Source organism: Alligator mississippiensis, chromosome 7 (genome assembly GCF_030867095.1).
Source record: "Alligator mississippiensis isolate rAllMis1 chromosome 7, rAllMis1, whole genome shotgun sequence".
Classification (NCBI taxonomy): domain Eukaryota; kingdom Metazoa; phylum Chordata; order Crocodylia; family Alligatoridae; genus Alligator; species Alligator mississippiensis.
The window spans coordinates 10,893,865-10,918,695 of NC_081830.1; the positions used below are offsets into that span (position 1 = coordinate 10,893,865).

General features: G+C 47.2%; 1 protein-coding gene and 1 long non-coding RNA gene across 5 annotated transcripts in view; one reads left to right on the forward strand and one right to left on the reverse strand.

Moving 5' to 3' along the window:
• The window catches only part of DBNL (drebrin like), a 28,114-nt gene extending 21,106 nt beyond the window's left edge, over positions 1-7,008 (reverse strand). For 2 of the 4 annotated variants that reach the window (XM_059730550.1, XM_019481160.2), the window contains exons 1-4: positions 6,895-7,007; positions 6,716-6,771; positions 836-948; positions 462-536 (exon numbers count right to left, since the gene is read on the reverse strand). In XM_059730550.1, the coding sequence (XP_059586533.1) occupies positions 462-536; positions 836-948; positions 6,716-6,771; positions 6,895-6,977 (327 nt within the window). In that variant the 5' untranslated portion in view covers positions 6,978-7,007. Of the gene's footprint in view, positions 1-461; positions 537-835; positions 949-6,715; positions 6,772-6,894 lie in introns of all 4 variants that reach the window. The other 2 variants (XM_059730548.1, XM_059730551.1) reach the window with 2 other exon arrangements.
• A 26-nt stretch (positions 7,009-7,034) lies between these two features.
• LOC109281578 (uncharacterized) lies at positions 7,035-23,147 on the forward strand. The gene is made up of 4 exons (XR_009463330.1): positions 7,035-7,589; positions 11,419-11,593; positions 16,132-16,221; positions 19,939-23,147. It is a non-coding gene; the product is annotated as an uncharacterized LOC109281578 (long non-coding RNA).
• The last annotated feature ends 1,684 nt before the right edge of the window (positions 23,148-24,831 follow it).

Consider the following 24,831-nt stretch of genomic DNA (forward strand, 5'->3'; position numbering starts at 1 on the left):
CTTATAAACATAGGGTTGTTCTATAAACACTGGGTATTTGTCAGAAACAAGGCACAACAGGATGTACAGCAGGTTGGCACTGCAGGTGGCTGATATCTTTTGGTGAAGCAAGCAGGGCCTTTTCATGAAACACCCTGTTGTGATGTCTTGTTCCATTACAGCTCTGGGCAAGTTGAAAAGGCAATAGGGGAGCAGCTGGAGAACTGCGAGGCTCCCTCAGAGCCAGCACTTCTCAGAAGGAAAGGCAAGAAAGCCAGAGCTGCAGACTGCAACAATAGAGAGGGAGGATGAGATGGGGCATTGCTTTCCAAGCTTTGGTGGCCACCAGGCAACATCTCTCTCTCTCTCTGAAGACACATGCATCTGTGGGCATCAGAGCATCTCATGGGCAACACATTAACATCAAAACAAGTTATGGACCAGAGGTCTAGGGAAGAATAGAAGGGAAAAACTGTCTGTACCTTTAAGAAGTTTGCTATGGTGCTGACATGGTTGGCACAAGCTCCTTTTCTCACATCATTTACACCTTCACCAGTCTGCAAAGAGATAGCAGTCGGTACCCACAGTTAGGGGAGCTCATATTAAAGCCTACCCTTTGTATCAGGGGAACACCCAGATAAAGGTGCTGCAAAGCTGAAGGCCACTATGATCAGCATCACTAGGGCTAGCTAGACTAAGGGAGAGAGGCCTCGTGCCATGTAATGGTGCGTGACAGTTCCAAGTGGCCATTTTGGGGATCCTGTGGCTCAACAGATGCCTGCAAATGCAGGTGAGGCCCTCCCAAGTGCCATGTACCCATAATTTTAGTGTTAAGGGAGCTAGAAACTTTACATACCCAGTTGATGAGAACATATTTGGGCAGGCCAGAGTTGGGATCCTTCACCCGGCAGAAAGCATACATCACCTTCCCACTGTTGAGCTCCTCCACCATTTCCTCCAGGCCACCATCTATACCATCACCACACCAGGGAGAAAAAGGAAGAGAAACAGGACATCAAAACTGACCCAACCATCCCAGGCTTAAGTTTGGGGGATGGGAGCCAACTAGAACCCTGCCTGCCAGGCTTGGAAAAGCAGCCAGCTGAAAAGAAAAGAACAAAACCCAGCCATCAGTTGCTTTCATTAACAGCAGTGTTTCCATGAAACAGGACCCATCTGAGCTTCTACTTACTGCCTCTTCTGATCCTGTTTTATTTATTAGCAATTCAAATGAAGGCACCAATAGCCAAGGCCCTAGGTGAGCTAATAAGGATATAAATTAACACAATTCAACCAAGCCTCTGTTCACACTTCCCCAGGAGCTCATCCTGTAAGCTACCTTGCTCCTTCCTTTAAGATGCCTTCTACCCTACCAGGCAGGTTTCTTTTGCAGCACATCTTCAAAGTTACCCAAAAGCCCAAGTCTGGTAAGCAGTGGGGCAGGGGAGCACACTCAAGTCCCAGTGGCCTCACCCTGCCTAGCTGCCCTTTCTTTTGGTATGAGGTGTTAAGACTGAAAACTAACTATAGCAATAGCTTGTGAGGAGCAATGCCTTAGGTAGGCAGGTTCCTTTTATGGTGTTCACATCTTAGACCCAAGAGGCAGCCAGAACAAGCCACAGCACTTGGGTCCCATGCTCCCCACAGGATGCACACCCACTTTCCTTTATGTCAGCTTCAGCATCCCAGGGACAATGTACTGCAATGGCTTAATCGCCAAATGAAGCCATGCAAGGCCCGCAGCTGAAAAAGTAACCATTTCCTAGTCCCATGCAGTACAAAGCTGACTGGGTTACTATGATACCACATGATGCTGGCGAGGGGGGAAGGGGGAGTCCAATCACCAGCACCATTAATTAGCTGTAGACACACCTACGGAAAGGAAGAAATGCCACCACCTATTCTAGTTGCTCTTTTTAGTCCACCACCTCCTCAGCCTCATCCGACTTGCACTGCAGCCAGTTTGTTCTCACTTACCTCCTAGTCTCAGTCAGACATTGCCACCAGTTCCTCTTCCTCAAAGAGTTCTTCTGATCAGGTGGATAATCTGATCAAGCAGTCTCTACAGACTGCCCTATGGTTGGGTAAAGTTGTAAAATCCTTATACAAGGACTTCATTTGTTTGGTTATGGGCAGTCCCAGCCTCAGCAAGAGTTCTCCATTTACAACCATGCCACTTTGGCTCAGGTTCACAGTGAAGCCCTCAGCACAGAGGAAACCAAGTGGCGGCTGTTTGCATGTCACAACAGCTTTCACAGCATCATTAAACACCTTCACATGGTGAGGAGGAGTCAAATGAAAAGTCGGTTCCCCATAAAACAGATGCAAAAGATCTGTAACTTGCAAGGTACTTCTTTGCATGCGGTAATTAATCCTCAAAGCCACAACAGGTGGCTATAAAGCTCCGTACATGATACTATAACTTCAGTAGGTACCTGCACCCTGTTCTCAATTATTTCCATGTGATGCTGCATCACTAGGACTTTTGTCATTCATTTCAAAGGGATCAGGCTATGTTCCTGATATGTGTAAGCCAAGGCAATGGAAGCAAAAGCTCAAGTAGAAGAAATCACCCTGCATGAGATGGGACTGACCAGGAGGGTTCTGGGTCAAGCTAAAATTACTGCCTAGGGAAGCATCCCTCAGCCTGTTCCTTCTTTCCACTGCATTCTCATAGCAGTCAACTCCAAACTAGAGTAAACTGTGCAAACAGGAAACCAGACTTCCCCACAACTCCCTGCACCCACATCTGCTGTATGCTGCCAGCGTGCTTGCAGAATGCACACAGCAGCCTGATCTTTAGATGCAAGCCAGGAAGTGAAACACTCCCATGTACTTCAGACACCTGCAATTTTTTGGCACTTCTCTCAGTGCTTGCTCTGGCATAGAATCATGTGCTCCATAAGATTAACTTTACCACATGGGTAAACCCATGAAACCCCAACCCCCTCCTCTGCAAATCTGCCATACACTACCATGGAGGCCACATGCAGTTCTAAAATAAGGGATCATATTGTGCTGTGGCATAATTTGAGAGATTATCTGGATTAAGCAAAGACTGTCTGAATGCTGCTTTCACACAGATTGTCTGGGAAATATTAATATTGGCTTCCCAGTGAAGCCCCCATCTTTTAACAGTACAGGCCTGTGTTGCTAATCCTGGAGGATCTGAACTACTGAGGGATTCCAGCTCCAAATAGTACAGGTACGCACCTGATAGCCAGCTGCAGCACCACCCATAAGCTCCTAAGCAGCTAAATGCAGCATTAGGCTATGTACTCAGGGAAACTCCACTGTTCCTTTCTAGCCTTATAAGGCCCAAGGAGGACAAGCACATAGCAGCTAAATTAAGCCAGGCAAGGGGTGAGAGGAGTTAAACTTCAACTTCCCCTTTTTGGGGGATCAGCAAGAAAACTCACATATGCTGTGCTGATGCAACATAGCATTTCTCAAAAGCCTGGACCATGAATAGGAGCAAGGCTTCAACTTCAGCTCTCCCTGCAGCTGCTAAGGCTATATATGGCTCCTCAACAATTCTTGCAACTTGAAGCATCGTGGAAAAGTCTATCCTCAAGATTTTCCAGCATTGACAAGGCACTTCATCCCCAGCTGCACCACAGAAAAGAATATACCTTTGGGCAATAGCTAAAACTCCACTTCAGTTAAAAGTAGGGGGAAGGGAGAGAAAGCTAGAGTGGAAAGCATGACATTACACTAACCACAATGCCATGCTAAAATTAAGTGCTAGGAACTACTAGGAATGTAACATTAAATGTTGCGGTGATAAGTTAAAAAAACCCCAAAAAACAGAACCCCCCCCCCCAACACCTACCAATCCTAAGCACTCTCACATGTTAGAAAAATTCCAGCAGTGAAGGTCCCTCCTGCAAGGCTGGCTTGGCCACATTTTAAATCACCATAAAATAGCAGGCTGAGCAGTAATTATCCAGACACTAGCAGCAACATTGGTTAAGATCATACTTTTAGATCTGCATTTGAAAACAGGACTAGAGTTCCTCTCCCCCCTCCCTCCCACCAATCAAATATTTATACTCCATCTCTAAATTTGGCACAACCATTCCAGAGGACAAAGCAGTTTTCCATGTGATATTTTTAGAGAATTATTCACTAGCTTTCACACAGGACATGTTCCCAACTTGCCCTTTTTGTCCCTGTGGTCTCCTCCGTTGGGGTTTCTCCAGTCCCACAGCCAAAGTCCCTACCACCACTGAGCTTTATATGCACACTGAGAATGAACACAGCTGAACCTCATAATAACCAGCACAGTAGGACTGATACTCTTCTATACCATCAGCCAATGAATGCAACCACTCAGGTCCATCAACTATTTCCATTCTCCAAAGCAACTGGGATCAAGCTGGCTCTGTAAGGCAGTTGCAATTCTTCATCTGGACCTGGGCTTCACCCTTCTCCTGGGGTGGAGACATGGCAGACTACAGAAAGCACCTCAAAGCTAGTTTTGGAGAAATCTAGTTCAAGGGCACATGCGCGGTATAGGCCCAAGATTCAGCTTCTAAGATAAAGGCTGAGAACTAACAGGAAAGTAAGCACAGAGCGTGGCTGTTTTACAGAGAGCGAGCAGACTTGAGCCGACTCCTTGGACTCTCATTTCTACACCCTTATCTCCACTCCGGATGGAACATGACCCTCAGGGGGTTATTTTACTTTCATGGGAATGAGCAGACAGATACAAACCATTAATTCTGCCTGGCACAGGAACTTGCCGGGACAAGCAGCACTCAAATGAAGGCCTCAACAAACTCACTCTGCAGTGGGCCCGTGACACCCCTGACAGCCATGTTCTGACCAACTTCATGCAAAACAAGCTGACAGCAGAGCTGGCAACACCTTCAGCTACCACCTGTCCCTCTCTTCCTGTTGGTAGGAATGGGACAAAGGAGGAAACATTGCAGGAGTCTCAGCCAAGTTCCAGATGCAAATTTCCCCCTTCAGACAAAAGAGTTTGTCTGCTAGAAACAGAGTCTTGAAAGCTTAAGACTGGGGAAAACAAACAAACAAAAAATAATAAAAAGAAGAAAGAAAAAAAAATCAGCATCTCTAAGGGCTTTGGGATATGACCATGCATCATATTTGCTGTGTCAATGTTTACCAGCTGATTGTGGCAGGCACATTATGGGCAGGGAGGAAGGCTGTGCCTGGAGAGACCATGAGAAAAGCAAGAAGGGCAGGAACAGGACATGGGACTAGAGAAAACCAGAACATCTAGGCTCCAATTAGCCAGGAGGATGGCAGGCATTGACAGCCCTTACATACATTCACCGCAACCCTAAAGCTCCCCACAAGAAAACCACTTGGAGTCAAGGTTCCTAGATACCTCAAGGTCAAGGAATGAATCAATCACTACTCAGCACCTCATCTCTGCTCTTCTCCCATTCAAATACCTCTCCCATGCCCACCATCTCTCCATCCCCATCAATTTGAACCAAAACAATACTGCCACCAACTTTCTTTAACTGCCACAGAAGAACGCCAAGCCTAGGACCTTGACTAGTACAGATCACCCACACACAGCTTGCCTGCAGCTGCCAAACATCTCACAGCCACCTTCTTCAGTTCAGCTCCACCCATCATTTTGCCTTAAGCCCCAATATAAAACCACAATACAATGCCTGGATGCTGTGGCCTTGAAAAAGTATTTAAGTCACAGAAACATGTAACCGAAGCTGGCCATGCTCACAGGAGCCTGCAAGTTCCTGACTGTGGGCTGCAGAAAGGACCTAAAGCCAATGAGCAGAATAGCTGGGGGCTGAAAAATGCAAGCAGCACAGTTTCTTTGACCTTTAAGATGCACTTGGGTTGGCTCTGAAGTGTAGTCATCTCACGGGGGAAATAGACCAAACAGAGAAGGCTGCATAAAGCCAGGAACAAAAGAAATTTTGCATCAACAGCAATATACTACTGGATCCTGACTTACCCCCTTGGCTGTGCTAGACTGGACCTGCATTTATACAACCTACAGGGTCTCAAATACAGCAGGATTTAAACAAACACTTAAGAAACAGGGCATAGGGGAGAGGGGGGGTTCTTGGTTTTAAAACTTCTTAGGAAAAGAACTGCAAAAGCCACGAGGGGGGCAAAAGGCAGACTACATTAGCCTCCTTTCTGAGTGCAACGGAAACTTGCGCTCATTTTACATGTGACATGACAGCATTGGCTTATTCAGTTTCCCAGCCGTGCATGAGATGCATTAGGTACCATTTCTTTGCTTGTTGAGAAGTGGGAAACAGACCTCCATTTTATAGCCTCTGGCCCAGCTGAGGCCTCCTCTCTGCTGCCTCTGCATCGGAGGCAGCAGCCATGGACTGAAACCTCACAAGACAGCGAGCTCCCTTGGGCAGCAGCTGATGAGAAAGCAGAAGCTCCCCTTCTGGTGCCCTTCCTGACATGGGACGCCTGGGATCCCAACGTGCATTGGGCACTGTCTTGGGAAAGTGATGCCAAGGGCCAGTCTGGGATCCCAAGGTGCCACCCGTGCTGCCCAGGGAAAGGGATGCCAAAGGCCAGTCTGGGACCCCAAGGCGTTATGCGCACTGTCCCGGGAAAGCGATGCCAAGGGCTGGCCTGGGACCCCACGGTGCTACCTGCGCTGCCCAGGGAAAGCGATGCTAAGGGCCGGCCTGGGGTCCCAAGGCGCTGCCTTGCACCTTGCATCCCCCTTTCCTTGCAGGGCCGCCCCGGTCCCGCGCGCACTCACCTCCGGTGCCGGCCACCCGCAGGTCATTGCTGTTGCCTTCGTAGGTGAACAAAGCCCTGAAACAAGCAGCACGTGGAGACAGCTCAGCCAGGAGGGCATCCTGGGCGGCCCTGCAGCCTGGGCTGGAGCCTGCCCCCCGGCCCCTCCCCGGCCCCGCACGGGCGCGGCGCGGCGCTCACCAGTCGGTCGCGCTGGCGGCGGCCACCACCCGGCCGTAGGCCTCCTGCAGCGCCGGCCCGTTCCTGCTCAGGTTCAGCGCCATGGAGCCGCCTCCCGCCTCCCGCGCCGCCGCCGCCGCCTTCCGGCTCCGCCCGGCCCCGCCCCGCCCCCACGGCCACGCCCCCCAGCCGGGGCGGCGGAGGGCTGCACCAGCCCCAACTCCGGGGGCTCCCCGCTTCTTTCGGACGGCCCCCCCCCGGGGTGCTGCCTGGAGCCCAGCCTGGGAGGGAGCTCCCCAGCTGCCTTCCAGGCCTGGGAAGGGGCCAGGCGCACAGCCCTCATTACACCGCAAGCCCCTTGGCTCCCTGCTTCAGAGCAACCACTGGAACTGCCCGCTGCTGGGCAGGAGGAGGAGGAGGATTGCTGGCCCTAAGCAAGGCCCCCTCCAGGAATAACACCAACTACCCCTTGGCGTGCCTTGCAGGGGCTTTGTGCGCCAAGCAGAGGGTGGGGAAGGAGGCCCCCAACTCAACCCACCCTTTCCCAGGGCAGGTGGTTCCACCCATGCTTCTCCGCTTTCTTCTTCCTTCAGCTTTCCTACGCTTGGCAGGGCAACTCTGCACCACACCTGCGGAGAAACCAGCTGGGCAGCTTCTCCGCGTCTGGGCTGGGAAGGAGCACCCGGGAGGTGGGAAGAGCAACGCAGCATGTCCAGGTGAGCCTGGGAACACACGCCCCAGTCCCATCACCACCTCTCCAACAGATCCAAGGCTCATCCAGTTGTTATCACTCTCAAATTATAGTGCAGTCTGTTCAGCAACCAGCCTCTGGTGGCTTCTGTGCTGGGATTCAGAGGTGGAGGCCCTTTGGTAGCTCCAGGCATCGGGTGTCTCTGCCCATCCCAGCTCTGGGAAGAGCATGAGGAGAAGCTAAAAGCTGAAGCAGATGCTGCTCAATGCCATGGGCCCAGTTAATCTTCCTCTACCTTGACACACCTCTGATGGGAGTGGCATGCCTCCCAAAGCCTTTGGCACAGATATGCAGCCTCCAGGAAGGAAATAGCAGGGAGAAACCAGCCAGCCCAGAACTGTCAGGGATTGCTGGATTCTGATCCAGGGCACTGCAGGCACTGGAATACTGGATCATTCACTTCCCTTGGTAGCTGTTCCAGTGTTACATTGTAACAGCGGGCTAACTGCATCAGGGTTAGGCTTAAGTCAGTACCAGCTTCCTGTCTATTCTGTAACTTTGTTGCCCTCTGGTTAAGTGCATAGTTATTCATTGCAATGATAGCCTTCTGCTCCAGTTGCATCCCTAACAGCTGCACCAGAAACAGCTGTTAGAGGCCTTGACAGTATCTGGTGTTAGGCAGTTTCAGGACTTCCAATATTATGGTAGTGTAACTAATTGTTTTTTACATCCAGGTCCCTCAAGGTATAGTCCCAAGGAAGCAGGCTTAGAGGACTACATGCTCCATTCTCTCTGGGTCAACTTCTCCCTGCCCTGGGCTGTCTGCTACAGCTCCCTGCCTTCACCCACATCCTTCACACCAGGGCACGAGCTGTGCAACACTGGGCACATCTATATGAGATGCTTAATGTGCAGAAAAGGTTCTTTGGGTAGATGCGATATCTTTTATTAGACCAACTACATAATTGAAAGATCTCTTTGCAAGCTTTCAGGCACAAACACTCTTCATCAGGCATTGGGAGACTGCTGCTATTGTGTGTTGTCTGAGGTTGAAAAGAAGCTAAAATACAGAAGTCTGTGAAAATGCAAACAAGTGGACGTTTGGAAGACAATGGGTAGAGATGGGGGGGAAGGGGGAAACATGCAGAAGATGTTCTAGCGCTGCACATGAATGTCACCAAAAAACATTCAACTGCTCTAATAGTCACACTGATTACAGCACATTGAGTTAGTACACATCATTACAGGTACCAAAATATAATGTGCTGCAATTACAGCATATTAATAAACATATTGAGTATTGAGCTCAGTCTCTAGGGGATGCTCCTCTCAGTACCCAGTTGAGATGCAAAGACCCTGCACCCCCCTTCCCCGCTGCCCTCCCTCAAGGCTTGTTTACACAGATACACAGACCAGACAGGCTCCAAGACCCACATCCCATTCAGCAATGTGAGGATCCACTCCTGATTTAGCCTAGCCTGCTTTGCAAACTAATTCAGAAACAAGAAAAAGACATTCTTATCCCAGGGGTGTTTCTCCAGAAAGCAAGAACAGTGCATTATGCTTATCAATTGCACCCATATAAACAAGACCTTAGGGTGCTTTTCTCCCAGGGTTGCTTCATCTGAGGACTTCACTAGAAATCTCTAACTTTAATCTCTCTGATATTGCCAGCTCCTGGAGTTAGGCAAGCATGAGACTCTACTTTCCTTTAAGTACAAAGGAGTTACTAGTGCTTAGGACTAGGGAGAGATAAAAGCCTGCAGATTTAAGAAAACTTTTGGGGCTTAAGTCAATCATTCCTTACCTCCTTGGAGCTCATTATACTATCTTCATCTTTCACAGCAGATTTTCTTCATATGGTAATAACCTACCTCCCACTGTCCAAAAAGCCTCTTATTGACTGTAGCATTAGGAACATAAACAGCACAAAGTCAAGGAGCACTATTTCCCTTTACCCAGTTATTTCTTCTTTTTGGCCTGACCTTAAGCCCCTTTCCCATGCCTTTGGACTGAATATCCAGCCTAGAGGAATCAGTACTTGGACCAGCAATAGGACACTGCGTTTAAAGCTAGTGTCAAATAGAAAGCAATGTTACAACGGTTAGACTTGCCACAAGGTGGCACTTGAACCACAGTCTTTTCAGGGCAGGCTTTCATGAGGCATTGGGGGAAAATTAATTAAGCCTGGCACAGTCCATAGCCATTAGTTATTATTGTTACTATTTTTAGGACCAGTGGTGTTAGTCCCTTTGCACACATCCTGAGGGAAGCTAGTTGCAGGCCCTCTATCCAAGCTGCATAACACTCCTATAAAGGGGTTCTTTTGACTTTTTGTCACTTTTAAAGGTAAGCTCCAACAGCTCTATTGCTCTCAGCAGACCCTTAATACTCACCAGGGAGGTAAAGCTAGGGCTGTGGATCTCAATCCCCATCAGACTTATAAACATGGCCAATGTCTTTCTTACATTTGGGCTCTGCCTGGATTTTGGCAGCACTCCTGCACATGCATTCCCCAGCCCTTGCACACCTCCTCCTAGTTCCCTGCTTCAGCATGTGCTGCACAGGGTCCTCTTGCAGGTGCAGGGTCTCAGCCACTGCCAACAGCAATTGGGAATATAGGAGAGGACAGGGGTCTGAAACCAAGAGCTCCTTCCTGGAGGAATCAGCATCTGGGCACACCATAAGGCTCCAGCAGCTCACACCCCTTTGTAGGGGCACCCCAAAAACAGAATCTCTTATCTCCTGGAAGGGGAAACTAACTACACAGCTGCTGCCAAGGCAGCTGTGACTGATAGAGACAAGTGGAGGACCTTCCAACACAAATGTTGCCAAGTATCACTATGCTCTGCTGAGCATTTCTGGGAAGTTGTAAAAAAGCCTACAGAGCAAGTAAGAGGCATGGGAATGTCTACATGTGCCTTCTGCCAGCTGATGGATGATGGCAGGAGCCTTACGGCAGTGATTTATCCTTATTGGCAAAACCAATGGTTCCATTGCTCCATGGAGCTGAGAGTAGATACTGCCCATTTTGCCAGCAAAGCTAGGAGTGTTGACTGGGCGTTAAGTGCTTGGTGGATTGCTCTTTTAAGTGGCCTTAGGTCTTTGCAGTTTGATTAGGAATAGTACAATGTTAAAGGCAGGCAAGGTGTCACAGCTAACTAAGCCATAGCTAGGCATAGTGGGTTACACCACGATCGGAGTTAGGGGCTTACCAGAACATAAGAAGCCAGGGTCAAAGCTAGGTATCCTTTCAAGTCCAGGGTGCTAAGCTCAGGTCAAAGTCAGGCCAAGCATTTGGTCAGGAGCAGATTTATTAAAGCTAGAACCACCAAGAGAACAGCACCCTCCAAAGCTGCGGCTGCTGCAAAAGTGCTCTGTAGGAAGTGGGAGAGTTTTACAGCCCTCACTGTAGTGGCTTCCATTGGTCACCTCAGGTCACATTGTCCCTATTTAGCCTCTTACGAGTGGTAGGATAGTATCTGGTTAGATGTTTGATGGTATTGAGGTTTGGGTGGTTTGTGTTCAAATTTTAATGCTTCTGTTATGCAACTGGATTACCTAATAGAGCTACAGAGCAGTAATGAAAAGGTTTGGGTAACTAGTAAGCTAAAAATGATTACCCAGTTCTGTTTCTTTGCCTATTTTACCCAAGTGTCCACTGCCATTGGCCTGGCCTGGCCTGTCTATTAAGAACATACCCCTTGGGCATGGTGACCGTCTCCCCTCTTTTTTATACCACACTGGGAAGGAGAGCCAAGCTCGGGTTACTGTAATTGAAACAATACAGTTGAATTGTTCCTGATATGCTTCTACTGACTGGTGTTTGTCTTTGCCTCCCCTTTTCCTCTTAGGAGTCCCACCAGCAGGTAATAAAGCTGAGATCTCGAACACAGCCAATCTGAGTCCTACCAGAAAGTACCTGCCTACCTGTGCTGTGCTGTGCTGTCTCTAAGATGCAGCTCCTTTTTGCAGAAGGAATCCACTCTCCTGCATGTTACATATTCTCAAGTGATTGGTCTGCCCAGAGTAAGATTTCACTTTTGACCAGCTAGTACCTTTTACCCGTGATACTCACATGGCAGAAATTTATACTGCTTTGCTAGAGGCTTAGGGTTCAGAAGCTGATGCTACGTTCTATTTGACTTCAGACTAACATGGCTAGCTACGTCTTGGTGCCTGATAGAGGCAAGGTCTTCACTTGAGTCACTCAAAGTCTGGTGCTGTGGGTAAGGTGCTGTTTTATGCCTATTTGCTTGAGCCTGGGTAGGCTTGTTCTTCTCTAGGGCCTTCTGGCTGTTATTGACTGCTTGTCCTGACTGTATCCTTGGCTTTGCACCCTGGAAAATGAACTGAATTGTGTCTGTGATCTTGGCTCCTTGCACTCTGCTAAGTCCCTGACTAATCCTAGTGTGAACTACAAAGCCTGACTGTGCGCCTTGGTCAACCCTGACTAATCTTTTCTCTCTCCTTCCTTCTCAGGGTGTTTAGGGTAGGCATGGGAGTGATGGTGCTATAGAAAGGTGCTTTCCTTATAGGTGCAGGTATGTCAAACTGTCTCCAAAAAGTAAGTTTAGTGTAAGGAACAGCAGTAGCTTTTATGCCCAGCTTACAGGAAGAACTTTTGACTGATACCTTATAAATGGGGTAAGATTCCTACTGAGTTGTTGCTTCTTTCCCCTAGATGGAGAGTTGTGTTTTTTGGTCTATTCGAGGTAGCTGCTCAAGGGTGGGATTTCTTCAAACACTTTGTATGAGTGAGGAAGTGAGGAGCCCTAACTGGAGGGAGCTGCTTGGGGACTGTGGGGAAAGGAGAGGATACTTGTTCTTGCATACAGACTCTCGCAAAACTGGTGGTTAACCCTGCCTGATTGAGTAAGGTGGACAAGGGGAGGAGCTAGTCTTTTCACTCCTAGAGACTTGGTTGGTTGGAAGATTGATCAAGTGCCAGCCTTACTTCTTTCTAGCTCCTTCCATTGGACCATCTTCCAGGTCATGACAGCTTGAATTCTTGGCTTTAGCAAGAAGTGCATGGTTAGTAGATGTTTGCATTGCACTGAATGCCCCATTAGCCAGAGCTGCAAGTGAAAGAGGTGGTCTAACCTTCAGCTTGAGGACTAAGGCTAGAAGGACAGTTGGTTGGAGTGGAGAGATCCTACATTTAGCATTTGGGAGTCGTTTAATTTGTAGTTTCTTAACCAGGGTACTGCAGGGGTGCCATGCAATATTAGTGTTGTCAGATGTGCAAATGCTAGGATTCACAAGAGATTTCACCATGGTTTTGATACTGGATTCCTTTCTGCCCTGTTGTGGTCTGAGGTTTAGCAACAGAAGGATTGCTCTCTCTATATATTTGTGCAATCAAAAATGAGTGATAATTTAGAGCTAGTGATTAGGTCTAACAAGGTTAAGAAGTTAAGAACCACAAATTTAATCTACTCTCACTGTCAGTGCTGTTGAATGATACTGGGGTGCTGTCAGGTATCGGAGATATCTATATGCTGCAGAGGTTTCTGGGGGAATTCATGCCTGCCCAAAGGCTTTTCCTCAAAAAGCAGGGGCTGTGATGTTTGAAAACCAGTGGTTCCTTTGAGTTCTTTCTTTTTTTTTTTTTTTGGCCATCTATACCCAGAAATTCTTTCCTATCCCTACTAGAATAGGGAGATGGTTGCTTGTGAGGCATGTCTCCCAGAACGGAGCTGTTCCAAAGCTGTAACATGCTAAGCTTCCACATGCATTCCCCATGTGAGTGTTTTGACAAACTGCTTTCTGGTCTTGTGAATGCAGGACTTTTACCTTGTCCTCCTGCTTCAGAAGTTCAAGGGTACTTTGGCTGTTCTAGGTCTTGCAGCTGGGAGATGAGTATGAGGGTTGTTTCTGGGTTTTTTTTTAAGAATAGGTTAGACAAGTGATTCTCAATGGAAGTGTTGTGAGATCCTTTTAAGGGTGGTGCCTAATATTAGCACTGTTAATTGTGCAAACACCTAGACATGATTCACAGAATAAAACCAGGGATTTTCAGTAGGAATCCAGACTGTCAAAAGTATGGCCTGTCCTGTGGTCTGCAACAGAATTGCTCCATTTATTCCATAGCAGAGAATCAAGGGTAAAATAAGGGGGAGAGCCTTGGGTGCATCCTGGTCTTCTCTAACTTTAACCAAAAATTGGGGATTTTTTTTTTTTTAAAAAGTAACCCCAAGTCCACATTTTCCCATGATTAAAATGAAACACCACTATCTATAATCTTCATGGTGTTTCATTTTTATGATGGAAAAATGTGAATTTGGGGTTACTTTTTTACATGAAAATTGGGGGATTTTTTTTTTTTTTTTTTTTTAATAGGAGAAAACCAAGATCCCTGCTGATCAGGGCTGATTCTGCCTTAAGCAAGGGGTAGATGCTTTCCTAAGATCCTTCCAGTCCTTTTTGTATGATGCTTCTTTGCAATAAGGCAGTATTGGTAATGTATTATTCTGCCACTGGGTGTCAGTGCACTGCTTAGTTTTGACCATCTGACGAACCTTGGCTCTGGGTGTGGGTGTAGCTGCTGTCAAGTACTTGTTGAATCCCTGTATCATGATTGTCTTCATTCAGAGTCTTGGTGTGCTGGTGCTTGGTGGCAGATTCAGACAACTTCACTAACTTTTTAAATCCAATAGTGCAGGCAACTCTGTTCTTAGGGCGGCCGCCTAAGCCCATTACGTAAGTGCGCTGTCTGATCTCATGAGCTCGGGAGGTGCAGCTGGAGAGATGCTGCTGACAGACTTCATTTCAGGAGGTGTCAGCAAATGCTGGGAATTCAGGCTTGCAATGGGGACACAGGCTGCTTTCTGTTGCTGCTTCACCTGTTCTTGTTGCCCTAGTCCCCTGTGGGAGCATGCTGTCCTTTGGGGGAAGTGTGGCTCTATTTGCTTTGTAAGCAAAGAAGCTCTAGCTAGCATCTCCCAAACTCACTCCAGGCCCTTAAAGGATTAGAGCTAGTTAATTTTATTCCAGAGTTCCAGCAACTGCTCAGAGCACCGGTTCCCTGCCCCTGTAGCCCATAATGTCTCCCGATAATGCTTGCAACCACAGATGCATGATACTGCTTGACACATGTTGACTTCTTAGTTTCCAGCTAAAAGTTTTCTCCTTGTTGGGTCTTCATAGGTCAAACTAAACCCCTGCTCACAATTAATGGTCCCCACCTTCCCTTCTTGGAAACAAAGGGCTTGCTTGCAAGAAGGAAAACTGTGAAGCAAGGGAGGGCATGCATATAAGCCAGAGGTGGGCAAAATGCGGCCCGGGGGCCAGATGTGGCCTGCCAGGCCATTCTATCCGGCCCACGGGGCCCCTAAAAAATTTAGAATTAATATTTATTTGCCCCTGGCTGCCTGTCATGTGGCCCTCAATGGCTTGCCAAAACTCAGTAAGTGGCCCTCTGCCCGAAATAATTGCCTGCCCCTGATGTAAGCACTGTTCAGCCACACCTCTAATGGACTCTGTTAGCAGGAAGAGCAGAGGAGCTCACTGCACTTGGAGAGTGTCCTTAGCTACCAAGCCCTTTCTGGGAACCAAGTGTTTTTGTTGGGAGTGAGTTAGTGCAGAGTAGATGATGCACTGTCAGCTCACACCTGAGCTTATTGGGTTTTCTGGTCCCCGTGTAGATGAGCACAATTTGGCTTGCTTCAAAACACTATTACTGTGCACTCCACTTATTTTGACTTTCTGGATAAAGTTGGATTTGTTAATAAAGTGACAAATGCAACATTTAAAGCTTCATGCAATCCCATAAAAGACAACTAAAGACCAATCTAATGCCTTCTGTTAATGGTGCTCCTTCACCCCAAGTCAGTGTCCACAGAGAAGTCTTGTGTTCTCTTCCCTTCCTTTCAGTTTCTGACCATTCCTTTCATGTTTCAGTTGATGTTAAGCTTGTGTATTTCATCTCTAAATGTATCACGCTTAAATTCACCACCCCATTTTTCTCAGAACTCTGCATAATGCAAAACTCACTTCCTTCTAATTACCTATGCTTTTAAAGTTTTGAATTTCTTCCAATATCCCTCCTCCCCAAAAAGTTAGGTCTTAGAACTAGCACTTGTTTTCAGTAGTTAAAAGACTTCCTGATGTGGCAGAAGACTTTTTTCTCCTAGTCCACTACAAGCATTTCCACCAAATTACTAAGTTAATAATTGTTTTCCCTTCTCCCCTGTAGAACATAGATTTTAAATAGACATTTTCCATTTTTCCATTACTAAATCTTTCTAAAAGTTTTAAAAACAGTCAATCACTTTTTTTAGGGGTGTAACTTCTCTTCCAGGCTGTTGCCATTGTAATTATTGCAGCCACCTTGAATCCTATTTATAGGTAGGCCAGATAAGGATATACAATTCACCTAACTTTATAACACCAGGCTAAATGTTCTACCTGTTGCTTGTATCCTAAAACACCTGCTACTTGTATGTCAGTCCCTTTCGGCTGCACTATCTTCTTTGTAACCTGAGTTTGCTGTGACTTAAAGCAGTGGAGGGGAAGCAGCTGTCAAAAGGCTGGTATTGAGGAGCTCCCATCATTTTCTGTTCCAGGCTGTGGATGGGATGCTTGCAGTTTTGCTACTTCATCACTGGAGGGAGCAAAGAGCTGTTGTTTCATGGCTGGCCCAGACTTCTAGACAGGTGAGTGAAACCTGGTCTCATCCAGCTCCCAGCTATTCACAATTCTGAAAGGTAGGAATGGGCAATAAAGGCAAGGGGCCATTTCCCCACATTTGAGATGGAGGTGACACAGTGGGAAACCTTATATTTGCCTCTGGCCTAATTGCAAAGGCTTCCCCTAGTTTTGCCTTGCTTGAATGGCTTGAGGAAGAAGACCAGGCAAGGTTCTTTGAGTAGATGTGATATTTTTTATTAGACCAACTAATACAAGATATCACATCTCAAAGAACCTTGCCTGCCTATGTCCTTAGACCAGCGCGGCTGCAACTAAAAACTTGAGGAAGATTTGTTTCTACATTGTCCCTCTTGCTTCCTCCCTCTAAAATGGGCTTGGCCTTCTCCAGAAGTAGCTGCTTCTGCTCAGTTACAAGATGCATAGAGACCTAATGCTGTTTGAGGAGCTGCAGAAGTTCTGTACTTCATCTGTCTGCAGCGTGGACTTAGATCTTGTCTGCATATGCCCTTGTTGTAGTAGCATAGACTGACTGATGCAAACCTCCAGTATAAGGCTACGTCACGGGACCTGTGGGATCAGAGCCCAGGCCTCACTGACCACCTCAGATAACTTTAACAAGCTCCCTGACATGCTGGATTTGCATAAAAGTGACTGGTACTGGGATGATTTGCCCCATCTGAAGCCTGGCTGTGGCTCTGGTCTGGATAATGTAGAGTCTAGATTCCTGCTGTCAGCTCTGCTACTGCCCTGATGGGAAACCCTGGGCCTTGTGCCTCATTGTCCCCATCTAAGTTCCAGCTGGGAAAATGGCTTTGTCCAGAACTTGTTTTACCTGAAGGGCAGGGAGCAAACCCAGCATGATGGGGAGCCATGCATTTTTTTTTTTTTTTTTTTTTGGTAAACCCGCCCCCCCAAATTGAAAAGCTTTGGGCCATAACTACAGAGATCTAGGGAGATTCAATTGCATGGCTCTGAGGCCCTGGCAGCTTTCACGTGCTAATGGACCGCTAGCCAATGGCCATTCTTACTATACATCTAAGCCTGCCCCGCATTGATGGATGCAAAGGACTAGCCATTTTCAGTCATCTCCTGGAGATCTCTCCCTGCCCTTGGGGTGCAGATGGTATGATAATCACTGCTGATATTCTTCCTCATGTCCTGCTTTCTGCTCTTAGGGAGTTTGCAAACTTCATGTGCCTCAAGCCCCCATCACTTCAAACTCTGCCTCTCTCCCAGATGCCCAGGGTGTACATGCATATAGTCAGACGTGTATCTGTGTTGAGGGGTCAAAACATTCCTGTTGCTGTAGGGGTAGCTTTGTTCCTGCTGTCCCTAGCAGGGGTGTCACAGGTAGCATCAGGGCAGTGCTAATAATGGATGTCCACAGCATACCCTGTTGCCTTGGACTGTTGCTCCAGTCTGGCTGTCTAAGCCAGAATCTGGAACTGCCCCTTGGTGCAGAGGCTCCAAGAGATCAACCCTGCTTCTGTCTCTGGCTCCTACCTGTCCTGGATCTTCCTCCATCACACCATTCCCTTTTTACCCCCATCTCCTGCCTGCACCAACCCCAGATGGTACTGCTGCTCCCAGGTTGGCTCTTCCTCCCATGTTGGCATATGCTGGACTTAGAACAAAGAAAGGCTTTTTTGCCTTTGTGCAATGGCCTTTTCATCCAGTGGTGCATGAATTGCAGAACTGGCTGTTGGGGACAAGAGTAAAAAAGGGAGAGGAGAGAGTGTGCAGGCAGAGAGCCCTTCATGAATAATCCAGTTATAAACTGCCTGGGGTTCTTCAAACGCAGACTGACCCACCTTCTAGTCAGCCTCGTGCCACGGCTTGTCATTAGCAGGAAAAGCATCTGCGGCTCAGAATGGCATTAACACAGCCGCCAACACAGCATGTTGCGCTTGTCAGCAGGGCAGCCACTGCGTTCTAATGGCACAACAACAAGGGGCTAAATTCGGGTTGAGCAGCCTAGCGCCAAGGCCTCCCATGGGACAGCCAAGGCTGAGTTTTAATGAGCTCCATTGGGACATCCAGTTTGTCAATCAAATGCTGCTCCCAATACCTGTAGCAGTGCCACAATCTCTCTCGCTATGGCTTCAGCCTTTTGACTTGGAAGCAACTGAGACCAAACAGAAGCTAAAAATGACATTTTTCTCTCCTCTTTTCCCCCCACCCTCACAAAATCCAGACAGGGAGTCCTGACAGAGGGAGGAAGTCAGCCTCATCAAGGAGTGTTGCATTGATGACCTGGAGATCCCAGGCTCTGTCCTGGGAAGGGATCAGGATTTTGTGGCTTATCCCAGAATTGGCTTGGCCTGAGGCTGTCTCAGCACAACTGCTTGAGATGGGTGTGCTCCAACAGAGCTTCCTATGGTCAGTGTTTGGAGCATTTTTCATCCAGTGCTTGGGAAATGGTATCTAATGCCAGCCCCAAGGCTTTGGAGAAGAATGCAGCCATCCTGAGGGTGTGCCTGGATGCAGATGAAGGGAATGGAGCCCCATAGCTGAGGATGAGATGGAGAGCTCTTGGGACTCCATGGACTATCTGTGCCGAATCTTTTCCAATTTGATTTGGACCTTTTAATTGGTCTCCCGATTCTATTCGGATTGGGGTTTCCGCTGCTGAATCGGGCCAAATCTCCTCCGAATCGAATCAGCTACCAGAGCTTCGCACAGCCCTACTTCCCACTGTACCTGTCAGAGCCACCATATTAGCATGACCCAGCACCCAGAGGGCATTAACCTAGGTGGCTAATGCTGCCACCACTACCTAGTCCCCTTTGCCTACCTTTGAATTTGTTTTTTGAGTCAAAATTTGGTGGCAGTCAGGTGGAAGAAGGTGCATGAGCAGTGGTGGCATTAACCCTGTGGGTGCTGACCATGTCAACAAGTGGTTCTGGCAGGGAGTATGGCTTGCTCCTAGCTGCTGACAGGGCATATTTGTCCACCAACTGACTTTAGTTTGATACTCCTGGTGTGGAATTCAGTTACCTGTGATCATCTGAATTGCCAAGCTTGAGTAGGGGATTAGGTAGTTGTGGCGGCATTAGCCACCTAGGTTAATGCCACCTGGGTGCTGGTTCATGCTAATATGGTGGCTCTGCCAGGTACAGCGGGAGGTAGGGCTGTGCAAAGCTTTGGTAGCCGATTTGATTCAGAGGAGATTTGGCCCGATTCAGCAGCCGAAACTCCAAATCCGAATAGAATCTGGAGACCAATTAAAAGGTCCAAATCAAATTGGAAACATGCAAATTCAACAGCAAATAGGCAGAGCCCTTTTCTCTCCAGCACCACCTGGGGTGACAAGGAACAATGGTCATAAGCTGATGGAGAATAGGTTTAGGTTAGAGATCAGAAGGCAATATTTTACAGTTAGGGTGGCCAAAATCTGGAACCAACTTCCCAGGGAAGTGGTCCTCACCCCTACCTTGGGCAAATTCAAGAGGAGGTTGGATGATCACCTGTCTGGGGTCTTGTGAACCCAGGATTCGTTCCTGCCTGTGGCAGGGGGTCAGGCTAGATGATCTGTTCAGGTCCCTCCTGACCCTGGCTACTATGAAACTATGACACCCCTCAGGGTCAGCCTCCTTCCCTTTTACAAAGGCTGGTGCAATGCAGAGCATTTGTCTGACACTCCCTGGAAAACTGTTTTGGTGTTTGCTCCCCTACTGTGGGCTTCCCACAGCCCAGCTGATTTCTCCTCCCTCTTTTTCTAGGAGAGGATCTGGCAGAAAAGCTGGGGGCATTTCCTACCTTGAATTCACCAGACACTTCCCTCCTGGCAGACTATTGGCTTCCACTTTAATAAGTCTCTAGACTCTAGAGGCTTAACTCCTTAGATATGAAGGCTGTTTCTCCAGGAAGGCAGGGCATCCTTTGAGCCTATCCATGCTTTGGAGATGATTTTTTGGGAGGTAGCAGCTTTTAAAATTGGAAGATAGATTGATAGATAGATAGTTTTTGGTCAGCTGATCTCAGTGTAGGGACCTATGTGAATGCCACTGACTTCAGCTGCTGCTAGCTGTGGAATCAGAAAAAAAAAATGCCTTAAACTTTGATCATACGAGTTATAAGATGACATAACTGCTTTGTGGGGAATTGCTGGCTCTGTATAGTAGAACAGATGAGGGAAAGTGTTTGTTCTTTGTAACTCCCCTGCAACTGCTTTGCTCACTGTGGCCTTGAAGGTAGCAGAAAAGAAAAAAAAAAAAAAAGTATGTACAACTCTGATTTCCAGGTGCAAGAAGGAGGTTCGTGAACTAACCTTGTCTTCCCCATAATTCCCATCCTGATAACAGCCAAGCAGTAATGAGGTAGTGTTTGTAGCTGCTTTTTCTAGCAAATTCGACTATATGATCACGTGAGTTGTAAGCGACTGTTAAAAAGTATATAAGCCTCCTGATTTTGCTCGGTGTGGGGGGGGGACCCTTCCAAGTGCTTGGGAAATCCATGTCACTTTGGAGTCCCCCCTACAGCTGTAGCTTTCATTTAAATAAAAGCTTCTGCTGACCTGACCCAAAAGTATACTGCGTGTGTTTCCACGACATAGCTAATAGCAGAACCTTTAAGAGACATATTGGTTAACATTGTATTTGTCTTACAATGTGTTAGTCCAGTTCTGTTCAAATGCAGGTGGAAAACTGACTTCCTATGCAATTATCTGGGGGGAGGGTGTGAAAGTATGTTATCTTGGAAACGTAGGGTTTCAAATGGGAGGCATCTGAGGACCCTACTGGGCCAGGAGGGACTCTGTGGTGAAGCAGAACAAACAAGACTAGACAACAGAACCTTGCAAGGGTAGCACTACTGTAAGTTATGCTGTATTTAGGTTCACATACAGGATAGCAGGGTGTTGGCACATAGCAAGCCTCATCAAGGTACAACAGAGGGAGGTGAGGTTTAGGGTGTGGGAACAAAGCCCTTCTAGGTAAGGACGACAGAGTTGCAGTCCTGCAGCTGGAGAAACTGCTGCCCCTCCATTGCAAATAGGAGAAAGTGGAGGGTTGTTAACTTCACAGGCGTGCAGGAAAAATAGCATGAAATAGGAGAAAGAAAGATGTCAAGCAGCATTAACTGGCTTGCTACTGTACAGTCTCACACCGCTTGGATGAAGTCTTGACTCAGAGTCTTGTGATTTGAAAGAAGAAATGGTCACGTTTTGATCACAGATTGGTGGGAGGGGAGAATTTGATAATGGTCCTCACCTAGGTGTGGTGTAGGGGATAGTGATAAGCTCTTCTCCTTAGCTCCAGGGTTTAGGGCAAGGAGTAACAATCTTCAGTAGCAAGTAAACTATAGAGAAGTGTAGGTTGGATACCTGGAAGATCCTTCTCACTTGGAGGGTGGTTGGATGAGTGGTTTAGATGGGGATGACCCTGCCCAAAGCAGGGGGTTGGACTCAGTGTGACCTGAGCTTCCTGCTTGCCTTACTCTTTCATTATTCTATTATCAAGGAAAGGGGTGAACATGTAAAGAGAAGCTGGAGATCACGAATTCAAACTTACTTGGGATGTTCAAAATCCTGGCAAACAAATTTCACCAAGCATCACGTCAGATCTCGTGATTTCAAACCAATCTCTTGATTTAGCCAGTTGCTAAATATCCTCTCTTTAGGTAGGTGCCTACAGACTAATTAAGTCATCCTTTGATTAACAAAAAAAAAAAAAAAAAATCCAACAAAAAACCTGAGCTTGCTGAGTTATGTTGAAACTAGTTCTTCTGCCCCCAACTCATTCCCATGCTGCTTCTTTATACCCTGGTCTGTTTCTCAGACATCTGGTGTTAATGCTCCCAAAAGGGATGTTCTCTTCGGAAAGGATCTGGTTAATGCCATATGTAGCACCTTATTCTTTCTCTTCTTAGATGCAGCCCACATAAGCATTGGGTTCATCTGGAGACTGGCTATAGCCTGGCCTCTCTCCCAAGGCTTATGTGGATCTTCCTCCCATTACTTATCTGAATGTCTGTGCTAAACCCTCCAATGATTAGATTGGGAGGAGCACAGGTTGTCACCCTCTCATCCTCAAGTGCATCCCTACTTGCCATGTCCCCTCTTGCATGGTGGGGATGCCAGAGGGGGAATTACAGGACCAAGTACCTGCCAATTCCTACCTCCCTGACTTTTTCTGAGCACCCACTTTTATTTTGGTGAATCTCACTGCAGTGAGAGATGCCAATGTGGAAGTTCTAGACCCAACTTGGCAGGGATCTAGTATAGGGTTTTTCCCCCCAGTAGTTCTAAAAATGGCAAACAAAACACAGGAGGGATGACACCCTAGAAAGGGAAGATGGTAAAATAGTAAAGATTTTACCTTTTGATGGGAGAGCCCCTGGAGGGGATTTGAGAGTCATAGCAGACAGATGGGTAAACCAGTAGGTTTTTCCAGAAGAGGATTAGGGGTATAAGCTACCTGTTGACTTTTTGGGGGGAGGAAGCAGCTTGTGCTGTGCTGTGGTCAAGAAGTCCTAATCTTGCTTGTTTGGGGATCCCCACCCTTTCTCCCCAGAGGTGAGTGCAGCCACAGACGGAGGTCCAACCTTGATGGACCTTACTGTGATGCAGTCTAGCAAACTAGGATTAGATGAGGGCTTGAAGCAGCCTGTGCTGAAGACTCTCTGATGGGCCAGCCACTACAACCTGGGGGGAGCTCATGTTTGAAGATGCTGAGGTTCTCTGTACAACATACCTAGTCACCAGCTCCTCCAGGGCTGTGGCACTGCTTTCCCTGGCACACATCAGTTTTGACAGGAGGTTGTCAACATGATTTCAGCAGATATTTCAATGGGGTAGGTGGGGAAAAATAAGAGGTTGTAGCATGTGTAGTGACATTCTTGTCTCTCAGCAACAGTGGGAAATGAGAGATCTGAACAATCTGCCCAAAATTTTGGGTAGAGAAGCCTGACTTTCATGTACAAGACCCCTTTGTGCTGGAGGTGGATGGAGGGTATGGGGGGGTGGGGGTGGAAATACAAAGAAGTAAAATAGGATGTTTCTTCTGCCAAAATAAAATATAGATCTTGTACTCCTATAATTTCAGATGTTATTTTAGACCAGAAATGAAAATTGTTAGGGAACATTAAGAACCCAACAGGTTCTGTTGTATTACATTTCCTTTAAAGTACACTTTATATTATGCCCAAGGTTGCTCATTGTATCCATTTATCAAGTGGCTAATAAAGAGGAAACTGGAGAAACCCAAGCTGTGCCAGTCTCTCTCCTCGCCTTACTCACCACTGATCCAGGAGCAAGACTGATGGATGGTTGTCATTCTTGGATTGATACATTGGAAATCAAGCCTGCTTTCTGCTTGGCTTCAGATTAGCACAGCTAATGATGTGTCTCTATTCATGGATCATGGTAACTCAAATAGTTGGAAACATTTTTCTTTGCAAACTTTTGGGTATAAATACTATGGCTGTACGAAATTTCACTGTCTGTTTCGTTTCAATGCTGTTTCGACTCGTTTTGAGCTCGAAACAGCAAAATAGAAACAAAACAAAGGGCTTTGAAACAAGGGCTTCGAAACAGCCTCGAAACGAAACCAGGGTAGCTGAAATGTTTTGCGTTTCGAAACTCAAGCAGGGCTTGCCTGCAGGGAAACAGAAAGTAAGGAGAGGGAGGGGGAAGGACTGTCATTGACTGTGTGTAGCTGGCCAGTAACTGTGGTCCTTCCCTGAGGTCCCTCCTAATCCTAGTGCTCTGGGTAGAGGGATGGAAAAACAGCATAAAAGGCAGCATTGTTTGAACTGGCCTGCTTTCTGTCACCCATGTCATGAGTTTTGCTTGTCAGCAACCTGAGGTGCAGTTTCCCAGAAGCCCTGGCACCTATCTCCTTGAAACCTGGCAGGCTTCATGGTCTCAGCAGGGGCTACCACCCCTGCAGTTTTCACCCCCCCCCAGTGCCTTAACACACACACACAGTCACACGTCACAAATTTTGCTTCTCAGCAGCCTGAGGTGCAGTTTCCCAGGAACCCCTGCACCCGTCTCCTTGAAACTTGGCAGGCTTGTGGCTTCAGCAGGAGCTACTGCCCCTGCAAGTTCCATCTGAATCAGGCAAGAACTGACGAAGTTATAGGCAGTTTTGTGGTTCCCCATTATAGCCTATGGGTGAAATGTCGAAACAGCGAAACAGTTTCGACAAAACAATGGAACAGTGGTTTCAAAACTAAATGAAACTTGAAATGAAACACTGTCCTGTCGAAACAGAACTTGAAACGAAACGGTGCTGTTTCGCACAGCCCTAAATTAAATACCCTTCATCAGGCTGAGGGTATTTATACCCAAAAGCTTGCAAAGAATTCTTCCAATTATTTGAGTTGGTCTAATAAAAGATATCAGATTTACCCAAAGAACCTTGTCCGCCCATGTCCTTAGACCACACGGCTACAAACTATACCCCTGTATTCATGGATCAGACACTAGAGGGAGAGCTACCCAACAGTTTACTACCCAGCTGTCCACATGGAGTATCAGGATTCCAGTGGTCTGTCCCTTACTTTGGCAGGGTTGTGTAGTGGTTAGATTAGGGGCTACTACAAGGGAAGAGAGGCGAGAACAACCTAGTAATTTATAAGCAATAGATCATGAGGCTTGGCTGATGTGGGGG